Source organism: Sabethes cyaneus, chromosome 3 (genome assembly GCF_943734655.1).
Source record: "Sabethes cyaneus chromosome 3, idSabCyanKW18_F2, whole genome shotgun sequence".
Lineage (NCBI taxonomy): Eukaryota > Metazoa > Arthropoda > Insecta > Diptera > Culicidae > Sabethes > Sabethes cyaneus.
In genome coordinates, this window is record NC_071355.1 from 169,582,471 (window position 1) to 169,605,328 (window position 22,858).

Sequence of the window (22,858 nt, forward strand, 5' to 3'; positions counted from 1 at the left end):
TTCGGTTTAATCAAACGCCTTAGTGGAGATCTGAATGACCCGTATACTATCATTACTCTATACAATTCCGTAGTACGCAGTGGTATTGAATACGCGAGCATAATTTGGCAACCATGCTATGAAGTTCATAAGAAACGAGTCGAACGAATTCAGAAAAAAAATCATACGCTATGCCCTTCGGAATTTAGGATGGTCTGGAGAGATGCCCGATTACAAGTCGTTATGCATGTTGATTGGAACGGAAAGCTTAGAGAGCAGACGACGTACCACAGATGCTCTTTTCTTAAAGGATCTACTCAGCGGCAGGTATAACTCGCCATATCTATTGAGTCAGATAACCGTGTACGATGGACGTTCTTCGTTGAGGCGGGTTAGACCTTTTCAACTGACAAATAGAGTCCAAAACTATGCTAGAAACGAACCAGTATACAGAATTATGTCCATATTTAATAATTATCGAGATATTGTTAATGTTCAAATGACAAAGCAGCAAATTAAGTGTAGTTTTAGATTGTTTTATGTAAATTTTATGTGATAATTAATTAGTTTTAATGATGATAACGGGCGAAGCCTATCAATCAGTTAATCAATAAATAAATAAACTTCGATCTCTTTTTTATTTTACACTTTTCCGATTTTTCGAATGAGGTATAAAATTCTTGTGCAAAAATTTACCCAAAAATGGCCTTACGTTATCATTCATAATGACGGAATCGTATATTCTCGAAGAACATCATTAAGTGTTTCTTTACCTCCACGCGCCACGCAGGGCACTACCATATTCGACTAAAGAAACTATAAGAGCTCTAGCTAGTTGTATGTAACCGTATTGCTTGAGGAGTGTAATGGTGTTACCCGTAAACTTTCATACACACGGTTGATACTTGGGTGTCCCACTTCATATAAATATCCATGAGTAGGCCCTAGTTTTTGACTACTGCTGATTAAGGATTAATTTCGTTTCATACCATCATCAAGAACCATTCTCTTCATTCTGAAAATGATTGCCTGAGTTTTTCCAGCATTTAATTAAATGTTTGGGTTACTTCAATTCATTATTTTCTTTATATCCATATTACTTTATTTACGAGATCGTCAGTTTCATTACTTTTTTCGGGAAGATAAGGGGCTCCGTAGCCGCAAGGTTACCGAGTCTGCTTTGACAAGAGAGTGGTCGTGGGTTCGAATCTTAGTAGATTACCTGAATCGAATCAAACCATTCGATGTCAAGTGACTTTAGCATGGGTTTATTTTCAGGTCCCTCATTTACCCTTCCTTCATGCTGAATTCTACATTTACCCACTGAAGCCTCTTGACAGTGCAATAGTCCCTCCAATAGTTAAGTGTACTGGTCAGAAGAACGAATGAGTCCTCTCCAGAGACGGCTATAATATGGGATAGTACTGGCAACGAGGAATAAGTGGGTAAAGTAGATCAAGCTTTGAAGGAAGGGTAAACCCCAATAAACACAAGCACGCATAAAATAGCGATTATGGCAAAAAGAAATGCAGTGCAGGTTATACAGCGAACACCCGGGCGATATCACAATAGATCAACTATACTTGTCACAGTGATGAATCCACACAGGAAAAAAAGGTATAATTAGAGATCGTCAGCATATAGGTAAAATTTACTGTGTATTAGTTGCTCAGGAAGATCATTAATAAACATCGAAAACAAAACCGGTAATAAAATTGACCCTTGCGGGACTCCGCTTGTTACGCTAGACAAGTCTGATTTTATACTATTGAACTTAACATATTGTGACCGGTCCTATAAATATGAGTAAAGGAGATTAAAAGCACATTTTTGAAGTGAGAATGAACGCTTTAGCTTTGTACAACGTAACGTATAGTTGATTGAGTCAAAAGCTTTTCAAAAATCAAAGAGTACCATAACTGTATAGCAAGCTGTCGATCCAACGCGCAACGAATATCATTTTCAACTTTGGTAAGCGTTGTGGTTGTGCTACAGTGTTTACGATATCTGGATTGGAGAAGACACAGTAGACTGTTTTGCACTAAATAGTTATTCAGTTGTTAAGCTAAACAAACCTTTAAATCAAAAAATAAATAAAATAATTTGCTTATAGTTTCTTTGTGTGATATGTGAAGTAAATAGGTATATTCTCTTTCGTAGTCAAGCATACAACTAAACTTCTATGAAAGTATCAGCGTTTGGCTCAAAATTGAGCAGACTGTCAATGCGAATAGTATCCAAAGTAAAATATGTTTGAATATATAAAGCACACAAGCGTGAACGATGTTAAACAAAAGGAGAGCTACATAGTTGAGCATTTGGCTCGTGCTGTTTCAAGCAGTCGTCTCCATTCAACTCGATCTCGTGCAACAAGTCACTAATTCCCTAATCGATTTAAAAGTCGCAAATCACTTTCGACCTGGTCGAGTCATCCTGCACGATGAGCGCACCTGTTTCTGGTGCCGATGGGGTTGTTGAAGAGAACTATTTTCGTCGCATTGTCGTTCGACATCCTTACGACGTGTCCGGCTCACCGCATACTACCGACTTTCTAACTTGAATGAAATGGAGAGTGTCCCCGAGATGCGCACGAAACACATCACTTGATCCAATGTAGCTCTGATCAGTCGTGTTAGTTTATCCGGAGAACCGTGTCCATGGATTAACTGCCATAGCTGATCTCGATCGAATGCATCGTATAATGCTTTGAAATCAATAAAGATGTATGCGTGTGCACGTTGTAAACTCGACATGCAAGATCTGTCGGATGGTAAAAATATGGTTCGTAGTTGCGCGAGGTAACGTAATAGGATCTGGGAGAGTACCTTGTAGGAGGCGTTTACCAGCGTTATGTCGCGATAATTGCAGCCGTCGAACCGATCACCCTTTTTGTAGTTGGGACAAACCAAACCTTCCATCCATTCCTCCGGTAGCTTTTCCACCTCCCAAATCTTGGAAATAACCCAGTGTAGAGCAAGCGTTTCTCGGCCATTTTTATATAGCACTGCCGGTAAATGCCAGCGGGATGGTAAATGGTTGAATAATGCGCTCCAGAACTACCACGAAGTTCCACAGCCTCTTATTCAGCAACTCCTATCTCTACCCCCTCGTGGTACCATCCGGGATACGTTCCTTAGTGGAAAGCAGACAACCGGCGGAAACTAGGGTCGTATGCGGACAGAGAAGGGGGCACTCATGCGTAGGCTGAGTGTAAACTCTCCGCCTGCAAGACGGTTCTTGTAGGAGGTAAGACTAATAAGAACCAAAGCAGAGGGTCCAAAGCCCCTAAAGGAGGATGGTTTTAATAGCTGTTATCCATGGCTACTATGTAAAAACTTGAATGGATGAACCCCCAATCCAAGGTGTGATCTATAAATTCTCTCGCCGCAACGGCGCCTATGGAGTACCAGGGCGCCCTCCACAGTAATTTGCCCTTGCTGCATCAAGCCAGTCACTGATGCAGTGGACGATTTCTTATCGTGCATGCTCTCTCTGTCGAAGAACAAAGAAACGAATGAGGTGGAGAGGAGAATAGGGGAGGAGCAGGACTTGAATGATGCGCTACCAGAGGTTCAGTCCTGATCCTCGTCTATCCTCAACACGCCGACTCGTTGTGAGTCGACAAACGAAGATGTGGCTCCAACTCTATTCACGGGTCGAGATTCACTCTGCCTGATCTTTGACCATGGGCCATGGGTGGGCTGAAACAAAAGGAGAGCCGAACAGTTATGGCCAGTAGGATGGCAGTACAATCGCACAAAACAATCTAAAAATGTATAACTTCGAATGTGAGGGTTACTCAAAAGTTGCTGAGTTTCAATAAGAGAGATCCCAGCATGCTTGATATATAAAATATATAACGTTGAGGATGAGAGTTACTCAAAAGCCTCAATAAGAGAGATCTCAGCAAGCTTACCGGTCTTGCGACAGGACAGGACATCTTCGGAATCCCGGTTTCGTACAAGATGATATTTAACCTCGGAACACTTGCTCTGCAATCGTGGAGCACAAATAGTACGCAGACTGCAGTATCTCAAAAAGGGGCGATCTGGTTGGCGTCGCCGATCAGGGTACTAGGTTTATAAACCTAGTCATCCTTAATTGGCACATGTCTCGCTCTAGCTACCAGCCTGTCACTTCCTCAATAAGTGATAGGTAAGCTTGAAGCATATAGTAAAATAATAAAACGGGGCATACCACAATAGTTCAAAATACTGGACGCAGTGGTAAGAGTACCCAACAGAGGAGGGAAAGAAACGCCAGTGGCTTTGATGGTCATCAGCAACCCGATTTCTCGTTTGACTTCTTGTAGACCAGATGCTGGGCATTCCTAGGCATTCCGTTCCGCCTCCTTCTGCAACTTCGCCATTGAGGTGGTCATCGAAGAACTGCTTCCAAATATCGACCACCTCGCGCTAGCTTGTGATTAGATTCCCTCCCTCGTTCCTACACATGTCAGGTTTCGGTGTGTAGCCCGTATAAGTTTGGTTCACCTTCTCGTAAAACTTAGGCGTGTCATTAGCTCGGAATAGTTGTTTTACGGGCTCTTTCCTCCTTTTGGCGCTTTTTACTCCTCTGGATCGTGTTCAACTGGTTCCTTGCTCATCGATCTCGCAACTACAAAGCTGTTCATAATCGTTTAGTTTTTGCGCGAGAAAAATAAGGAGGGAAATATATTTCCAATGTGGAAATTTTTTAGAGGAGGCCGAGTTAGGTATTACTTTTTCTTTTATATTTACAGTGTTATAGCACTGCAACCCCGCTAGTGGTAAAATGAAGCTAATTTTTTACTAACGGGGTAGCAGCCAGCTTTAAAGCATCGCCGTAAATAGAAAAGATAAAGAAATGCTTACGACAGTATTGTATTGTAGATAATAAGTGCTAAAAGTGTCCTATACATAATCATAACTGTGTAAAATTTTACTTATGCGAGATGAAATCATCAAAAACAAAAGAGCGTGGCCTAGCCTACACGCCTTGCTCTTCTCTGCACGTACTATCGAAACTCTAATTTCATCACTTCCTTTCACTAATATCTATGTCTATTGGAACAAAAGCGTAGACAGGAGGAGCATCATATTCTTTCATGTTGTTAGTAAATTGAAGCAATATGCCTGCGGTTTATATTCCATTTATTGTATTAATTCCCGCAGTAGTACATTCATTAATCACTTATCCAAGGATACCAGACAACAAACTTCCGAGCAGAGACTTAACATTTGAAGCACAGGCGGCTGTGGCATTGTTTAAGTTGCCTGTGGCATTGCCCAGCTTGTAGATCAAATCCAATGATGCGGAATTTCCAGCAGCCAAGACTTGCGTTAGATTTCCATTCAAGTACGACAGCGCGGTTAACAGTTGAGCGGCACGAGTGTTCAGCGTGGCAGTAAGACTACTGGAGGCTTGAGCCAAGCCGTTGGTAACGATACTAGCCAAAGCGGCTTGGGCGTTCTGGAGGGCAGTCCTGGCATTTGTTACGGCAGTAATCAGTTGGCTGTTGGCATTCGAAACTCCGCCATTGATAAATGCAGCAATTTGGCTGACAAGAGCGTTGATGTTATCACTGAGAGGCGCCAATTGCGTTTGCAGTGCAGTCAGCACGTTATTAATGTTCGAAACTACCGTCTGCAAAATTGAGGCAGGAGTAGCGAACGTAACCTGTAAATTAGAGAGTAGTAAACATAAATGATATTTTTTTTGAAATTCAGAAATTCTCACGGCCAAGAAGCACAGGCCAAGTCCGACAACCAGCAAAGATTTCATTTTCGTTAGAGATATGAACCACAGGTGCTCCAAGAATGAGAATGATAGCTGCTTTGCAAAATCGAATATTTATACCGAATCGTATCTACCACTACTAAAATACCAATTCAACTCAGAAGATATCATGATTCAATAACACTACCATTGACACAGACGATTCATTCAGAGGAATTCATATTTCACATCTAAGCATTCAACAGGCACCATGTATTTACTCTTCGTCTGCAGCGCAGATATTCAATGCATACCGTTCGACAATTGTTTGAAAGTTTCAAGTTATTGTATGTTCATATATTCATATTGTATTAGATCCGGTAGCCATATTACTTTGAAATTAATTTGAAACCCAATAGCTTTCAGCTTTTTACCCAAGCTAGGATTGCGAGTCCTAGATAAACGACCTTAGGATGCTCTCTTGTTGTTGACAAGGTTTGGACGCACCATTTCAAAATGATGGAAGATTCAATTCTTTTGCAATGAAAAGGCGAAGACGTTTTTCAGACGTTTTCCCTTATTTTGATACAAATCTCATGGAGATTCGACCAGGGAATGCGCAATGAACCCAAAGTTCATGTGCCTTTTTAAACTAAATATGTCGAATGAAACATGTGTTTTGTTTTATTGGTAAACGTTTGTAAAACGCTTTAATAACTTATGATCTTTGTAAACTAAAGAAAGCCAGCAAAAATGAAAAAGAAGGTAATTTTATTTTTTCGTTCATCTTTACTTTTGTTTTCAAGTTCAAGGCGTAAATTAAATGTTACGTGACGCAAACAACAAAGTTTACCCATTTTTATATATATTGCCAACATCAAAATATGTCATAAATTAACCACCAATTAACGATTTTTTCCTCGTAAAATTGAATGAAAAATTTTTCAACGAATGGTGAAGACTCACGGTTGATACATAAAAGTATTGCCAGAAAGATCTGTTTTCTTGTAACGAAAAAAGAACACCCTGCGTCTCCATTTCATCATCTAATCTTGATTTTTTTAAATTGTATTGAACAAAAACAAACACATTTCTGAATTTTAAATATGGTATGTAGAAAATCTAAGCATTTCAAAACAAATACAAAAAATAGCATCTCTTTGGCCCTCACACCATAAAATACGGAAAAACGAATGTTTTCAATGTTTGTAAGTAAAATCATTCAAGTCGATTTAGTGAATCTATTCTTTTTTTATTGAATTGCTCTCTTCGTGTGCTAGATCACTTTGCAGTAAAACTAAATTAGTAACAACCTGCACAATGAATGCAATACAAAACGAGGTAATAGGCCGTATGAATAAAAAAGTTAGAGCAAAGGCTCCCATACGATTTAAACGGGAAAAGCGTTTACTTTGCTTTTATTCATACGGCCTAATGTGTGCAAAAATGAATGTCAACCGTTATTGTAATTCTAAGTTTCCCGTTAAACTGGAATGCATATGAGTTTATCGATTAATATTATCGAGCTTAATTTCTTTTATTGCGGATTCGCAATTGGCAATTGTTTTAGTGTTTAATGGCAATTAAATTTTGGTTTGATTAGTGATGCTCACTCAAAATTGAGTGGAATGTAACATACCTACTGTGCAGTAGTCATTTCTTAATAGCGTTGTCTTTTTAACTTCGAATCATAAGTGTGCTACACAAAATTTGTTAAACATATATTTTCCTGAAACTATAAATTTAAAAATATAGACCGAAAAACCTATTCTCTAAACTGTATGGCATAATGCAATCCGCTGAAAAAAAAAGATATTTTTTCCAAATGTCCACATCCTGCTTCAAACGTAGACAAGAGCTGCTGTGTGATCGGCTTAATACGCATCCCGTTTTTAGTTAAACCAGTATATTTCCACTTGAAACCTGTGTGTTATACTTCATATGTACAAACGATACCTGGAGTGATCAGACAATAATTCTTCGTTTGTCATTCGCACTCATTTACGCATTTTACGGATTCGCGAAAAAACACTTGAATCAATACGTACATTGATCATTGGTTACACATTTACAGCAGATTAAAAAGAGCAGATTATTGTTATGAAATTTCGGGATCTGTGACAATTTTCGATCATATAAATACGCTGTCCAACTCAACTAAGGTCATCAGTTTGAGGCGGAAAGCAGGAAAAGCCTAAAGTCAAAATGAAATTTGCACTATTCTTTGGACTGTGTGTTTGTTTTGTGGCTGTAAGTATTTCCTAACGATTGTGCTATATGCGATATTCAACTCGAGATTTCCCATAAGGTTTCACTAGCAGCGCCGCAACCTCAACTGCTGTCAGGAATTCTTTCACTGTTCGGTAATATCGTCAACACGTTTATTTCAACCTTCACCACCCTCCTCGGTAATGTATCAACCCAGGTCAACAGCACAATCAGTACATTAGCTGGCATCATCGCCAATCTTAGCAAAAACGCCGGAACTGTCCTTAACACCACCCTGCAGAATGCCAACAATGCGCTGAATCTAGCTGCGACCACGCTGAACAATCTGGCAAACACGGCTCTGAATAACATTTCTGAAACGTTGCAAACGCGACTCCAGATTGCCGTCGGAAACCTACAGGCACTTATCGTGCAACTAAATGCAACTTTGGCTGCTGCCGCCAACAACAGTGCCGCTGCGAACAGTACCTTCGTGGCTAGCGTACAGAATCTGACCACAGCGGTTAATGCAGCTGTACAGAATGTCACCGGAACATTGGCCACGATTGTCGGTACAACGATAGCGACCGCCGGTTCGACAGCTGGTGGCATTATTGGCGGCATCGGGGGACTGATTGCTTCTATCTTCGGTTAACTAACAGAGATGTTGAAAAAATAACAATAAATTACAACATTCGGCTGCATCGATTCCTAGATTTTTGCACTTTTAATTTCAAAGAAAATCCTTTTTGTGTTTGAAATTATCTTCTATAGTAAAATTTTAAACATTGCTTATGATTAAGTTTGCTTGTCCCATTTTCGTCATACATAACGCGATTCATGCTTTACTTTCAACAGAAATTATATCTGCAAGTACTCAAATTTTTGGTACAAGATTGATGTTAAACTTCTTATCTGTACATGTAGGTACATTTAGGCTTCCGAAATTGGGCTCTCCGACGAAAAGCTAATGACTGCTAATTTCCCGTTAAGCTCAAAAACAATCACTGATCAATGGTCAATGTTTTTAATTTCTATTTTTTGTAGGAAAAAAACTTGTCCACGTGGACATTTTCCATACCCCCGTGGACAAGCGTGGACACTTTTATACCCCCCACCCTCCTCTAAGCTGTCCACGTGGTATATGGATGGCCCCTTAAGCAAATAGAACAAAAATTTACATGTGGGTGTTTTTGGAGACAAGAATTTTTTCTATGGTGAATTGAGACCCCTGCCCACTTTAGAAGGGGGGGCTCCTATACAAATGAAATACAAATTTCCTCTTAACTCGAAAACTAATAATGAAATGGAACCATATTTGGCATGTGGGTGTTTTTGGAGGCATGATTTTTTTCTATGATGAACTGAGATCCCTTACCTTTTTAGGAGGGGGGGCTCCCTTACAAATGAAATACAAATTTCCTCATAACTCGAGAACTAGTCAAGCAAATGGAACCAAATGTAGCATGTGGTTGTTTTTGGAGATAAGAATGTTTTCTATGGTAAATTGAAACCTCTCCCCGCTTCAGGAGGGGGGGCTCCTATACAAATGAAATACAAATTTCCTTATAACTCGAAAAGTAATCAAGCAAATGGAACCAAATTTGGTATGTGGGGGGTTTTGGAGGCAGGAATTTTTTTAATGATGGTTTGAGACCCCTCACCCCTGTGGTAGGGGATAAGGACTATCATACAAATAAAACAGAAATTTTTGCGTAACTCAAAAACTAATAGAACTCGGGAAATTTTAGACTCTTTCATAAAACATTAATCAATAACAAGACCACCAAAAACTATCAATAGTAACATTAGATAATTCAGCGCGAGACGGCCACAGGCCACTTTGCTAGCGACCTGCCGTGGGAAGCGCCGGCCACTGCGGGGGGCAGTCCCCGTAGAGATCACCTCTATCTAGGTTTATTTATTTTCCTAGATCTACTGACCTCTATTACTTTCCTTCAGTTGGGTCACCCCTGCGAAACGGTACATTCTACGAAAAGATTTTCCGTGAAATGGTACATCCCGCGTAAGGTTTTTCGCGAAATGGTATTCTGCAAAATTCTATATTCCGCGTTATGGTCAACCGAGAATTGGTGTTCCGCAAAATGGTATTCGGCGAAATGGTTTGTAATGATGGCGAATATTTAAATGCTATCCGCTTTATTTTATCAGGCCAAGAAATGGGGGGAGTTGTGTTCGACTTTACTGTGAGGAAAATTTGTATATTAAAACACCCATGAACTCCCCAGAAACTTGCAAAACTCAAGATTGTGACAAAGATCATCCGAGATTCACGATTTATTTACAACACAGTTTAATTTGTGGCAATACGAAGTTTGTCGGGTCAGCTAGTAATTCATAAATATTGATGTTCAGTTATACCTGTGGTTATACTGCCGCTACTCACATGACGTTCCCATTTATATACGAGACTCTATAGAAAATGGGACTGTTCTGAGAGGTGCGAGTAGCAGCAGTATAGTTTGACTGCAATTCCATCAAAGTTCATTCGGAGGAATAACGGTAGTATATTTCATTCAGACCAATAAAAATAACACATTGTTTTAGAACGTGATAGCAGTGATAGTAAGAATTTGCCGTTCATCTGTGTGCCGTTTATCTGTATTTTCAAAGTTCCAACATCAACAACAGCAATGTCAGATCTGGGGATTTTTGGTATAACCATCAATTTGGGAAATTTAGTTAGCAAAGAGCTATGAAGTATTCCACCACGCACACATATAAAGATTTTTTGACATTAGCTGAGGCCCTCGCTGAGGCTGTTTGCAGTAGGAGTAATATCAACAACATCAAATTCCAAACTCCCGGATCCTCTCCTCCACTCTTTGCTCCCCTCTCACTCCTACATAAGCGATCCTCAGCAAATGTCATTCTCGTTGGTGACGAAACCGCAAATTACTTCATTAGGCCGCATGAATAAAACAGTTTACTTTGCTTTTCCCGTTTAAATCGTATGAGAGCATTTGCTCTAACTCTTTTATTCATATGGCCTATTGAATAGAGTAATTATTCGTTTTTTTGAAAAATTAAGAAATCCAATTGTTCAAAACCATAACAGAGTTTACTTTAGGATCTAAACAAAGTAATATTTCGATTTAAGTCAACATTACTGTTTACATTAATTGTTCTGTTTTTTCCCTTTTCCTTCCACCTTCCCAGGATTTCCGCGTGCTGAAAATTCTTCCCAGCGATCTCGACGAAGTCGAGGATATCAAACAGGTCGGCAACGAGTACTATTTCAAAAAAGATATCGAAGTGGTTGATGATTCGGAAAACGAAATCATCCCTACTAGCACCAGAAACGACAGCGTACAGTTTTCGGAAACACTTGACATTGTGGTTCTTCCGCAACCCGCCAAGGATGTCGACGTGTACGAGAGCAATCTGGACCCGTCCATTACTATAGCCGATAGCATTGGTAAAACCACTGTAAATATAATAGAATTGATTTCCCCAACCATGGGTACGGGGTCAGTAAGCAGTACTAGTCAAAAGCAAACATATCTAGATGTAAGTGTCCATTCGACTGTTATGGCAGTTACTAGCGCGGTGACTGAGAACCGTGCTTCTCTTGGGACAGCGTCGGGGCCTTCCACGCCTCTGACCACGTTCGTAATGGCCGGCGGTGTGGGAGGTGAAAAGAGCACAGTTATATATCCGGATGCAGAGTCGAACGAAATCGAGGGAAATGTTAGAGATGTAAACAAAAGCGAAGACGAGCATGGCTTTAGCTTCAACAATAGAACATTCAAAAAGATTCAAGAATCGGTTTTAAAGGAAATCAGTGCAAGTGAACAGGAAGGTAGCGACGGTTATCCCGTAAACTATGGCTATGATGACGATGATGATTTCGAAGAAGAAGAAAACGATGATGACGATGATTATGAGGAAGTGGAAAGGAGAGGCCATAAAAAATATATCAGGTAAGAATGTTATTTTCTGCAAGTTTGCCATAAGGTTTTAATACGCGTCATTGGTTTCTGGGATTCCAAAAACAGTTTTTATGTTTAAAACAAAAGATATGTTTACGAAAATTTATCATTGTGTTTTGACGGACGCAAAGAGACCAATGATAAATTTTCGTGAACATATCTTTTGGGTTGAGCATGAAAACTGCTTTTGAAATATCAGAAAACAATGACGCGTGTTTGAACCATTAGCATCGGTAAAGAGGGTAGAGAAACTAGAATAAAAGAATGGCCAAAGTATCTCAGTAACTCGCGAGAACCTTTCATTCATTAACGGGAAATGAGCTATCATTAAGTTTCCGTCGAAAAGCCCAATTTCAAAAGCAGTTTTTGGCCTCAAAACAGGGACTCTGTTTTTAAAAGTGTATTCACTGCATTCGTCTTGCCAATCTGAACACAGAGAATTTATTTTCATGAACAGAACTTTTATTTCAAGCGACAAAACTGCTTTTGAAATTCACAAAATCAATGACGACTAATTTCACCTTAAACCAGATCTGTTTTCAATGACTGTTGCACGTCACTCTGCTCGATGTTGCTCGAAAACTATCTAACAAAATTATTACGCGCTCAACATTTAGACAATTTTATGAACTGTATGCTACAAATATCGGTTGCTTTCATGACGCAGAATGGAACGATTTCGCGATGATACGATACGACTTTCTGCCGCTGGATCGTAACTATTTTTCTTCGAAACGTATATGTTTTGACCAGCTGCGGCAAAATCAAATGGAAGTGGCCAATAAAATATATGATCTGGCCAAAATATTTGCGTTACCCTACCCGGCAAGTTTTCAAGCAACCGCTTCGAAAGCTATTGCGTCCTACATGGTTTAATGAGTTACGAAGCCATTCTCTCACTTGAGTTTCTCTAGGTAAGTTCAACCAGAATCAAGGAATCGACCATACCTATACTAAAATTAAAAAAGAAGAAAACTTATCCAATTTAATTCTACTATGTGTATTTTATTCACGACAGATACGTATTTCGCCTGCGACTTGCAGGCTTCCTCAGTGTCTGTTTTCGAGTAGGTTTCGTATTCTAATAAGACGTTCCAAAAACTTCAGGCATACCTATACTGCCTATACTCGCATATGGGTCCCATATCGATTTTCATCGTTTTTGAATTAAGTGAATAATTAGTCTTTATTTTTAGTGTACTTTTTAAAAACATATTGAAATTGAAATTGTATGAAAAAATACCAAAGTCATATGATCCCATTTTGAAAGTACCCGCCTAACAGTCCCATAATTTAATATTACCATAACTCCGCCAATTTATATCCAATTTGGACGGCACCGGCGGCATTTGACGTGTACTTTTATCCCTCTCTGATATACTAAAGCGACACTTTTAAGACTTTTGTAACTTTTGAGTTTCGTAAACAAAACACAGCTTGAAAAAACGAAAAAGAAGACAAATAGATGCATAAAAATAAAAGTTCGTCTTCTTTTTCTTTTTTCTCTGGCTGTGTTTTGTTTACAAACCTCAAAAGTTTTAAAAGTCTTTGCTAAGCTACTACTAACAAAACAAAAAAAAGTTTGTTCCAATACGTTGTGTAGTTTCTGAGAAAAAGGTACATAAAGTTTGAAAATCGTGGTTTTCAAGTTGCGGCGTTTTACTCCGCCGAAGTTGTTCCACGCCGCACTGGAATGCTTATGTGTATGATCGTTTTTCGGCCACTTCCCGTGGTCGGATCATTACAAATTTAGTATCAAAATAAGCGGAAAAGACTGCAAAATCAAAATCTGTAATAAAAAAATTATGATTTTTTTCAAAATCTTTAGTCGTTCATGTCTCCTTAAAAGTATCCGCATCTGAGGCCCACCAGTTGCAATCGTTGTTTTCTGCAACAAAATATTAAGACTAACTTTTAATTTTAGCTGCAATGTCATGATAGTAAGCAAATACTTTGTACAAATGTGGTAAGTATAATTACGCGTAACACGAAATAAACAATAACAAACAATTGTAATTATTTCAATCGCGTTTTTCTCAGCATAGTGGTTTTTGTTATATGACTGTTATGCTAGTACCGGCAGTATACTAGGGTATAATAACCAGTAATAAACACTTTAGTGCTTGGGTTATCTTCTTCTATGGATTATTTTGAACTGGCAATACAAAATACCCCACCAATGCACAATAGGCCATCCCCAGGGCTGTCCTGCACTCAGTGCACCTAATTTGCTTATTTAACTGTAACACATCAATCAAGCAAAATTCGAAAATATTATGTATGGGGTATTTATAGAGTCAATTATTATCTATAAGATTGCTTAACTAGGTATTTACGGCGCACTCCCATTTGATCACACTGAGTGGTGCACCAAGAGCGCTCTCTGCGCATCACCCAGTGTGAACTGGGAGTGCGCCGTAAATATTTATGATAGAGCAATACTTAGGCTGTGAACCATTTCGCGAAATTTTTAACTTTTTGGTTAAAATTTGACAGTTCGATGGTTATTTCTCCTTGAGTGGTTAAAATCAGTTCAGAATGTGAACCATTTCATATTTGACGGATCGATAGTTTTTTTTGCTCAATGAGAGCATATAAGGTGAGGATGAAAATATTGTTTTTTCTGTCCGAGTTAAAATCGGAGGAATTTTTGATGTTCATTTGCTTTTTTTGATAGATAAAATTCATCTCATTTCAATCCGGGTTGTTTGAACAAATTTGTAATGCGATAAGCATCCATACCAATGTAAAACAAATCTATCGAAAAATCAGCGAAACTTGTCGAAGCTCTCTTCCTCACCTGTGCATATCTCATTGGCTCTCAGAACTTGGTTAAAACTAACCATGCTCCCGAGCAGGGTTATTTTCGGAAAACCATCGAACTGTCAAATTTTAACCAAAAAGTTAAAAATTTCGCGAAATGGTTCACAGCCTTAGTTCAGCAATCCTCTGGTTAATAATTAACTCTATAAATGCCCCATACACAACATTTTCGAATTTTGCTTAGTTGAGGCACAGACAAACAGACATAACTCCTGGAGGAAAAATCAACAAAAATTATCGTACCTCACATTTAGCCTGAACACTAGCACCATCTATGATCGACATTCCCAAATATCAAATAGCAACATGGGTATCCCTCGAAGTAGCAAGTATTTTTTATGGGGAATTCCCCTTCTTTCGTCAAAAAGCGCCACTTTGACCAAAACGGAGACATTCCCAATTAAGCCCAAATTTGAAATGACGGTTTAATTGGTGCGAAGAATGGAAAACGAGTGTTATGTCTGTTTGTCTGTGGTTGAGGTGTTACGCAAAATAGGTGCACTGAGTGCAGGACAGCCCAGGACAAAGACCGTTCCAAAAATCTGGAATTTGCAGACAAATCTGCAAGTCTGGTATCCCTAGTGAGGACGACGACTAGAAATCAAAAATCGATATTTGACTGGCCTTCACTGCTTGACTGGACTGCCCGATTCACCTGTTTGACTCGACTGTTCAACTCAACTGCTCGACTCTACTACTCGAATTGACTGCTCGAGTCAACTGCTCAACTCGATTATTCAACTCGACTACTCGACAGTCTAGTCGGGTAGTTGCGTGTTGCGTCGAGCAGTCGAGTTAAGCATTTGAGTCGTGCATTCGAATTGAGCAGTTGAGTCAGGCAGTTCAGTCGATTGTTCGAGTCGTGTCGAGTAGTTGAGATGAGCAGTCAAGTCGATCAGTCTGCTGTCTGCTCGACAGAGTCAAGTCAAACATCGATTTTCGACTTCTTACAGCCACCTGTGTTTTGGAAAAGTCTGTAGTCTATGCAGGAGTTTTAATGTAAAATGCTAAACAATAGTCCGCCATCTTCGATTTCAAAATAGCATCAGTACGACCATGTTGACCAAAAATGTTGGGGCATTCATGTTCGAATAACATAGTCAGCTGTGTGTGAGCCGCGAGTCAAGCTGGCAAAAGAGGATGTTGGTCTCGGCGCTTGACCTGACTGACCCGCCAACATTTTGTTCATTTGCAACCCAACATATGCGTACGTGTATGGAAAACCTTAACACACAGCCGAGCATGTTGGCCAAACATGAATTCACTAGCGATTTTATACTTTCTCTTTAAAGTTCATTAAAATTTCTTTCACTTGGAACCAAAATCATTAAAATCGGTTCGGTGGTTTAAAAGATATAAACAAATGAATGTTGAGAAAGGTGACGTTTTTTCAATCTATACCTATAAAGAAGGATTTCTGTCTGTCTGTCTGTCTGTCTGTCCGTATGTTCCTTATAGAATCGAAAACTACTGAACCAATCGGCATGAAAATATGCATGTAGAGGTATTTTGGGGCCAGGAAAGGTTTTAGTGATGGTTAGAAACCCCTCCCCCCACTAAGAGGGGGGGCTCCCATACAAATGAAACACAAATTTCTGCATAACTCGACAACTAATCAAACAAATAGAACAAAATTTGGCATGTGGGTGTTTTCGGTGACAATAATTTATTCTATGGTAAATTGAGACCCCTCCCTTCTTTATAAGGGGAATTATAACTCCTCTCCTCTTTAAAAGGGGGGGCTTCCATACAAATTTCCTCATAACTCGAGAACTAATCAAGCAAATGGAACCAAATTTGGCATGTGAAGGTTTTCGAGGGCAAGAATATTTTCTATAGTAAATTAGGACCCCTCCCCACTTTAGGAGGGGGGGCTCCTGTACCAAAGAAACACAATTTTCCTCATAACTCGAGAAGTAATTAAGCAAATGGAACCAAATTTGGCATGTGGGTGTTTTTGGAGCCAAATTTTTTTCTATTATGAATTGGGACCCCTCCCCGTTTTAGGAGGGGGGATCCTATACACATGAAATACAAATTTCCTCATAACTGAAGAACTAATCAAGCAAATGGAACCAAATTTGGCATGTGAAAGTTTTCGAGGGCAAGAATATTTTCTATGGTAAATAAGGACCCCTCCCCACTTTAAGAGGGGGGGCTCCTATACAAACGAAATACAAATTTCCTCATAACTCGAGAACTAATCAAGCAAATGGAACCAAATTTGACACGTGGGTGGTTTTGGAGACAAAATTTTTTTCTATGATGAATTGGGACCCCTACCCACTTTAGTAAAGGGGGGCTCCTATACAAATGAAATTCAAATTTCCTCATAACTCGAGAACTAATCAAGCAAATAGAACCAAATTTGGCATGTGGAGGTTTCTGGAGGCAAAAATATTTTCTATGGTGAATTAGGACCCCTCCCAACTTTAAGAGGGGGTGCTTCTACACAAATGAAATACAAATTTCCTCATAATTCGAGAACTAATCAAGCAAATGGAACCATATCTGGCATGTGGGTCTTTTTGGAGGCAACCATTTTTTCTATGATGAATTAGGACCCCTTACCTTTTTAAGAGGGGGGGCTCTCATACAAACGAAATACAAATTTCCTCATAACTCTAGAACTAATCAAGCAAATGGAACCAAATTTACCATGTGGGTGTTTTTGTAGGCAAGAATATTTTCTATGGTATATTTTCTATGAATTTCCCCACTTTAAGAGGAGGGGGGCTCCTATACAAATGAAAAACAAATTTCCTCATAACTCGAGAACTAATCAAGCAAATGGAACCAAATTTGACATGTAAGTGGTTTTGGACGCAAGATTTTTTCTATGGTGAATTGAGACCCCTCTCTTCTTTAGAAAGCGAGTTATGGCCCATCTCCCCTTTAAGAGGGTGAGCTTCCATACAAATGAAATGCAAATTTCCTCTTATCTTGAGAACTAATCAATCAAATGGAACCAAATTTGGCATGTGGGAGTTTTAGATGGCAGAAATTTTTTCTATGGTAAATTACGACCCCTTCCCCTTTTAAGAGGGGAGCTCCCATACAAATGAAATTCAAATTTCCTTATAACTTGAGAACTAATCAAGCAAATGGAACCAAATTTGGCATGTGGGAGATTTTGGAGTCTTGAATTTATTTTACGATAGTTAGAGACCTCTCACCCCTGTGGTAGGGGGATATGGACTCTCATACAAATAAAACAGAAATTTTTGCGAAACTCAAAAACTAATCGAACTCGAGAAATTCGAGACTCTTCCATAAAACATTAGTCAATACAAGACCACAAAAACTATCTATAGTAACACTAGATCATTCAGGACGAGACGGTCGCGAGTGTTGCCGGTGACCCGCCGTCGGAAGCGCCGCCCACTGGGGGGCTTGCAGAACTTGAGATTGTGACAAAGATCATCATTTATGTACAACACAGGTTAATTTGTGGCAATAAGAAGTTTGTCGGGTCCGCTAGTATGCGAATAAATTAAAGTGACGATATTGTGCTTTGCAAGAAATCTTTTCATTCTCGGAAAGTTCACAGCAAGCTGTCAAAATGATTCTGTATTGAGCGAGGCTGACGAATTTTCGTTAATTGAATATCGATATTTTTCACATATCGATACGTATACTCAGTTGAAAGCATAATCAGCAAAATTGCTCGCATCACGTAACGATCTGCATTTTACATTTATTTTACAACACTCTGTATAACGTGTTATCATTTACAGAGCTGTTGTATTTAATTATATGCATGCCAAAATTAACTATATTTCGAAAAAATCTATCGAGATTTCGTCCACAAATATCGATACCAGTTATGTCGATACATTATCGCCCAATGCTGAGCTCGCCAAATATTGAAAGATGTGCTTTTGTTCAGAGCTGCCATACAAATAGATCAATTTCTATTGTTTAGATTTTTGCATCATCATTCCGTACTTCTTAAATTTTGTTACTATTTCACCAATTTTTATACTTATGATTTATATAAAACAGATTTTTGAATGTAAGAGGCTAAAATAAGTTTTTTATGGTAGTTTTAGTTGCTAAAGCATCAGTAACAATTGCACATATAAACCAAAAAATATTTGGCCACCTTTCCTTGTTCTCGTTGCGGTGATTGACGATGCGGACTACCGCCGCAACAGGATGAAAATTTATGTAAATAACCGCAATATTTCCAATTATGAGTGTATCACGTGTTATTCCTAACGGCGTTTTTGTTTCAGTGTTTGAGAAATTTGACAACTGCGGGGTTGCTTCTTCTTCTTGTTCGTTCAAAATCGGCCGATGAGAATTTTTCTCTGAACTCACAAAGATTATAATCTATAGTCTCTGTACTTAAAACCGATTTACTCACAGATTTATTTCATTTTAATCCCAGCATCTGCAGAATAATAAGCAGAAATCTCGCGTCACTTTTGATTTCGTCCAATGTAACAATTCCACCATATTGAGAAAAACGAGATCGAAGTTCTTCGAATTGAACTTTAAATTGTTTCAAAATGAAATAATTTTCAGTCATTCACTCAACAATAACATAACATAATAACATTCAATATTTAACGGAGATTTTAAAAATCTAATTAAAACTAAGCATTTTCGGTTTATCATGGAAAAAGTTACATTGGACTGTTTACCATCTCATGCTGTACTTTGGACGTTTTTATTTTTCCAGGTTATTGCACATAAATTAGGCGAGATCACCGTAAAATACGTGCGTTGCCGTGCTACGCTATTTTCGAGGCTATTTTTCAATATTAGTCCGCTTTTTTCACTTAAAATGCATAAATAATGCGAAAAAAAACTTTCACTTGCTAAACGTCCAATGTACAGATTGGGTTTGTTTTGATTTTTTTTTGCACTTTGGACATCAGATGAGAACGACCGAAGTAACAGTCAGTCATCCGTAATTCGAATGTGCACATTGGACATTTTGATAATGCTAATTTTTTAACCTCAAAATAATTCTATTTGGGCAGGTGTTTTTGTATAACATAGAGTTTAAAAAGAGCAATAATTTGTTGTGATAAACCGGATTTGTTTACATCTTTACATTTGTTACATTGGACGAAATGAAAAGTGACGCGAGAAATAAGCGTACCTTTCAGAAACGTTCTTTGTTTGTGTTTAACGGCGTGTTTGATTCAATGAGGTTTAAAAAGGTGTGGCAGATGAAGACATTTGAAGATAGAATTAACAAAAGGGCGAATGTCGCAAGTGTAAACAAACCGAGTGAGGGTTAATTTTCCTATGCTGTTCAAGCAAAAAATAACTCTCACCCGTTTTGTTTACATTTGTGACATTCGCCCTTTTGTTAATTCTATCTACATTTGATGGTATTAGTAGCAAAAAATCAGAAAACGACGTCAAACTACAAAAACAAACCGCATCGGACAATGGGATTTGTTTTTGGAGTTTGACGTCACGCTTCATCGTGATTGGTCGATTTACGATTCCACCCACACTATGATGAAATTTCTTCATTGCACTAACACCATTTAACCAACTTTGCCACACCTGTATATATCACATTGTGTTTGATTCGGATGCAAAATTTCAAAACTGGCATCATTGAACGTAACGCTCATGCGTCAAAATCGAATACGTTACCTACTAGATTACCTATACTGCTGTGCTCTTCTCTCGTGTGTATAAAAATAATGTGAGCGAAAGAAATCAACGTATAAAGTGAGGGAAACTGTCAAAAGCTGTGCGTGTAAATTTTTGTTCTTCAGCAAAATTTCCATAAAGACTATTGGTAGTATACCACGTTGTTTGATATAATGGCTGATTTGGACGATTTTTTCGCTAAAAAGGACCGTAAAAAGTCTAAAACCAAGAAATTTGCAACGGCAGAGGAATTGGCTAAGCGCATAGAGGATTCGGCAAAGAAAAACACAGAAGTAAAACAGCGAAAGGTGACCCCGATCGTCGAAGGTAGTGAGCCTAAAAATCCTGAGCCGGTGGAAGAAGAGTGGAAAGAATTCGAGGAGGAAAGAAAAGATTACAGTGGCCTCAAGTTGGCACAATTGAATATTTCGGAAGACGATCATAATCAAACCAACTTTGCAACGGATGACGGTGGGGCAACCCCTGGTGAAACCGATGGAGAGAAAAGCACCATGGATAGTGCGGAACGAAAATCAGGAGCCTGGAAAAAGGTAGAATCAACCGATACTCCCGAGCAACAACCGCAGGCACCACAGCAATATGTAGCTCCTGGATTGAAAAATCTCCGTTTGAAGAGTAAGAAAGGTGCACCGGACTTGAAAAATGAAGAATTCTTCCCGACACTGGGAGCAGAAGTTCCAGATCCAACACGAAGCAAAAAAGATTCCACCTTTGAGGAAGTGAAACATGGTGGCCGTGTAAGACCATCCGATTTGCAATCAGCAGCGCCGCTCTCCGTAGGCAACAGATTTACATCGCTAAGTAACGATGCAAGCTAGAGTTCCGTAATTTGCTACTAATGTTTTATTATATAAAGCCGGAACGTTTATGCAGTCTGGTCCCGATCAACTTCCCCTGGCGATAGTGGACTAGTGTGTTAGGTTTTGTGTCTATTTTTTCCAATACGAAGTGGCGAAATATCCTGAAAATGTGCTCCTTAGAATGCTGTTTTTTGCAGATTACAAAAGGGAAGTTTACTGAACTGCAAAATACTTCGTCCATAGCGAAAAGTTTCAATTCATGTCAGTAAAATAGATACAAGCAGCTTTAAGTTTCTATAATCTCAGAGTGCTGGAAACCAATCGAAAATGTTCGACATGGACGAAGATTATAAACTATGTACTGATATGATATAATTCCCTATAAATGTTCTGTTGACGCTATCGATTAACAATGATTAAATTATGGATTTATGAGTATTTGTTATTCGAAACTGTAGTCCAATAATAAATAAAACCTATTGTGACAAACATTCATTCGGTTCAACAATCTGTTCTTATTTCTTGCAATGCACAAATAATACATTGGTTTTATATTCAATAAACACTTCAAAAACAGACGAAACAGTTTATTGCCCAATATCACTTTGTTAGAATGGTTCCTTTATTTGGCAAGAAGATTCCTTGGCCCTCTCTATTCCATGATAATTGAGCTGATCTGCCGGCTTCCATAGTTTAAAAGGTTTGAATATAGAGTTTCACTTGGTAACGTAGCGTCTTCAATTATTAATTGAATTATTGTTAACATTCCCTGCAATTGATTTTTACACGTTTGATTCGGATACGAAACGAATCGGTTTCTCGGCCGATAGAGGATAGAATTTTTAATCCTACCAGCTATATAATACAAGCAAACAACACGGTCTAAACAGTTTGAATCAAAAAACAAAGATTAATTCGGAATCTAGAATAAGGCTGGTTAGATTTCTTGTGCACCTGTAGCACATGAAACGTTGGTCTATGGAAATATGCATGCTAATACAATTGTTTTGTCAGATAATTTTTCAGAAAGTTTAATGTGGTTTTTTATTCACAGGTCTGCATAAAAAATTGCATAAGTTTTTTCATCTAATTCTTAAAGATTTTTGTTTACTGAATTCAGAAAAAATAAACATTATCCATCACATTCAGTTTTCTTGCAAAACTTGTTGAACAATATTGAAACTTGATTTTAGACATATAGCAATTGATATTTCTCGGAAGAACATCTATACCCATTGGCGGAACTAGCGCTCATTTCTAGGGGGGGCTATAGCCCCCGGCTTTTTTTCGACCATTTTATTTCCTTGGCATATTAAAATTAAATGTACAATGATGCATGGGAACTTTAAGTAGTGATGCATATAAAAATTACTCTCAAGTTTTTATTATGTAAAGTTATCTAACTATAGTTTTTTTTTAATTTGAAAATTTTTCTAGGGGGGGGCTAAATGTCTCCTAGGGGGGGGGGGGTCTCAGCCCCCCTGCCTCCCCCTAGTTACGCCAATGTCTATACCTATAAAAATGGATTTCTGTCTGTCTGTCTGTTGGGATGTTCCTTATGGAATCGAAAACTACTGAACCAATCGATATGAAAATTTGCATGTAGAGGTTTTTGGGGGCAGGGAAGGTTCTTATGATGGTTAGAGACCCCTCCCCCCACTAAGAGCTCCTAAGGGGGCTCCCATACAAATGAAACACAAATTTCTGCATAATTCGAGAACAATCGGGCCTGTAAGGTGAGGTGACAGGAAAGTG

The 22,858-nt window shown here is 38.7% G+C and overlaps 2 protein-coding genes across 2 annotated transcripts in view; both read left to right on the plus strand.

Moving 5' to 3' along the window:
* LOC128740407 (uncharacterized) overlaps positions 1–22,858 on the plus strand; it is a 139,976-nt gene that overhangs the window by 99,009 nt on the left and 18,109 nt on the right. Inside the window, exons 6-7 of the mRNA XM_053835947.1 lie at positions 11,065–11,442; positions 11,548–11,828. Of these exons, the coding sequence (XP_053691922.1) occupies positions 11,065–11,442; positions 11,548–11,828 (659 nt within the window). The remainder of the gene's footprint in view (positions 1–11,064; positions 11,443–11,547; positions 11,829–22,858) is intronic.
* On the plus strand, positions 20,373–21,680 carry LOC128741501 (protein CDV3 homolog). The gene has a single exon (XM_053837370.1). The coding sequence runs from the start codon at positions 20,456–20,458 to the stop codon at positions 21,119–21,121; it is 666 nt and encodes a 221-aa protein (XP_053693345.1). The 5' UTR covers positions 20,373–20,455; the 3' UTR covers positions 21,122–21,680.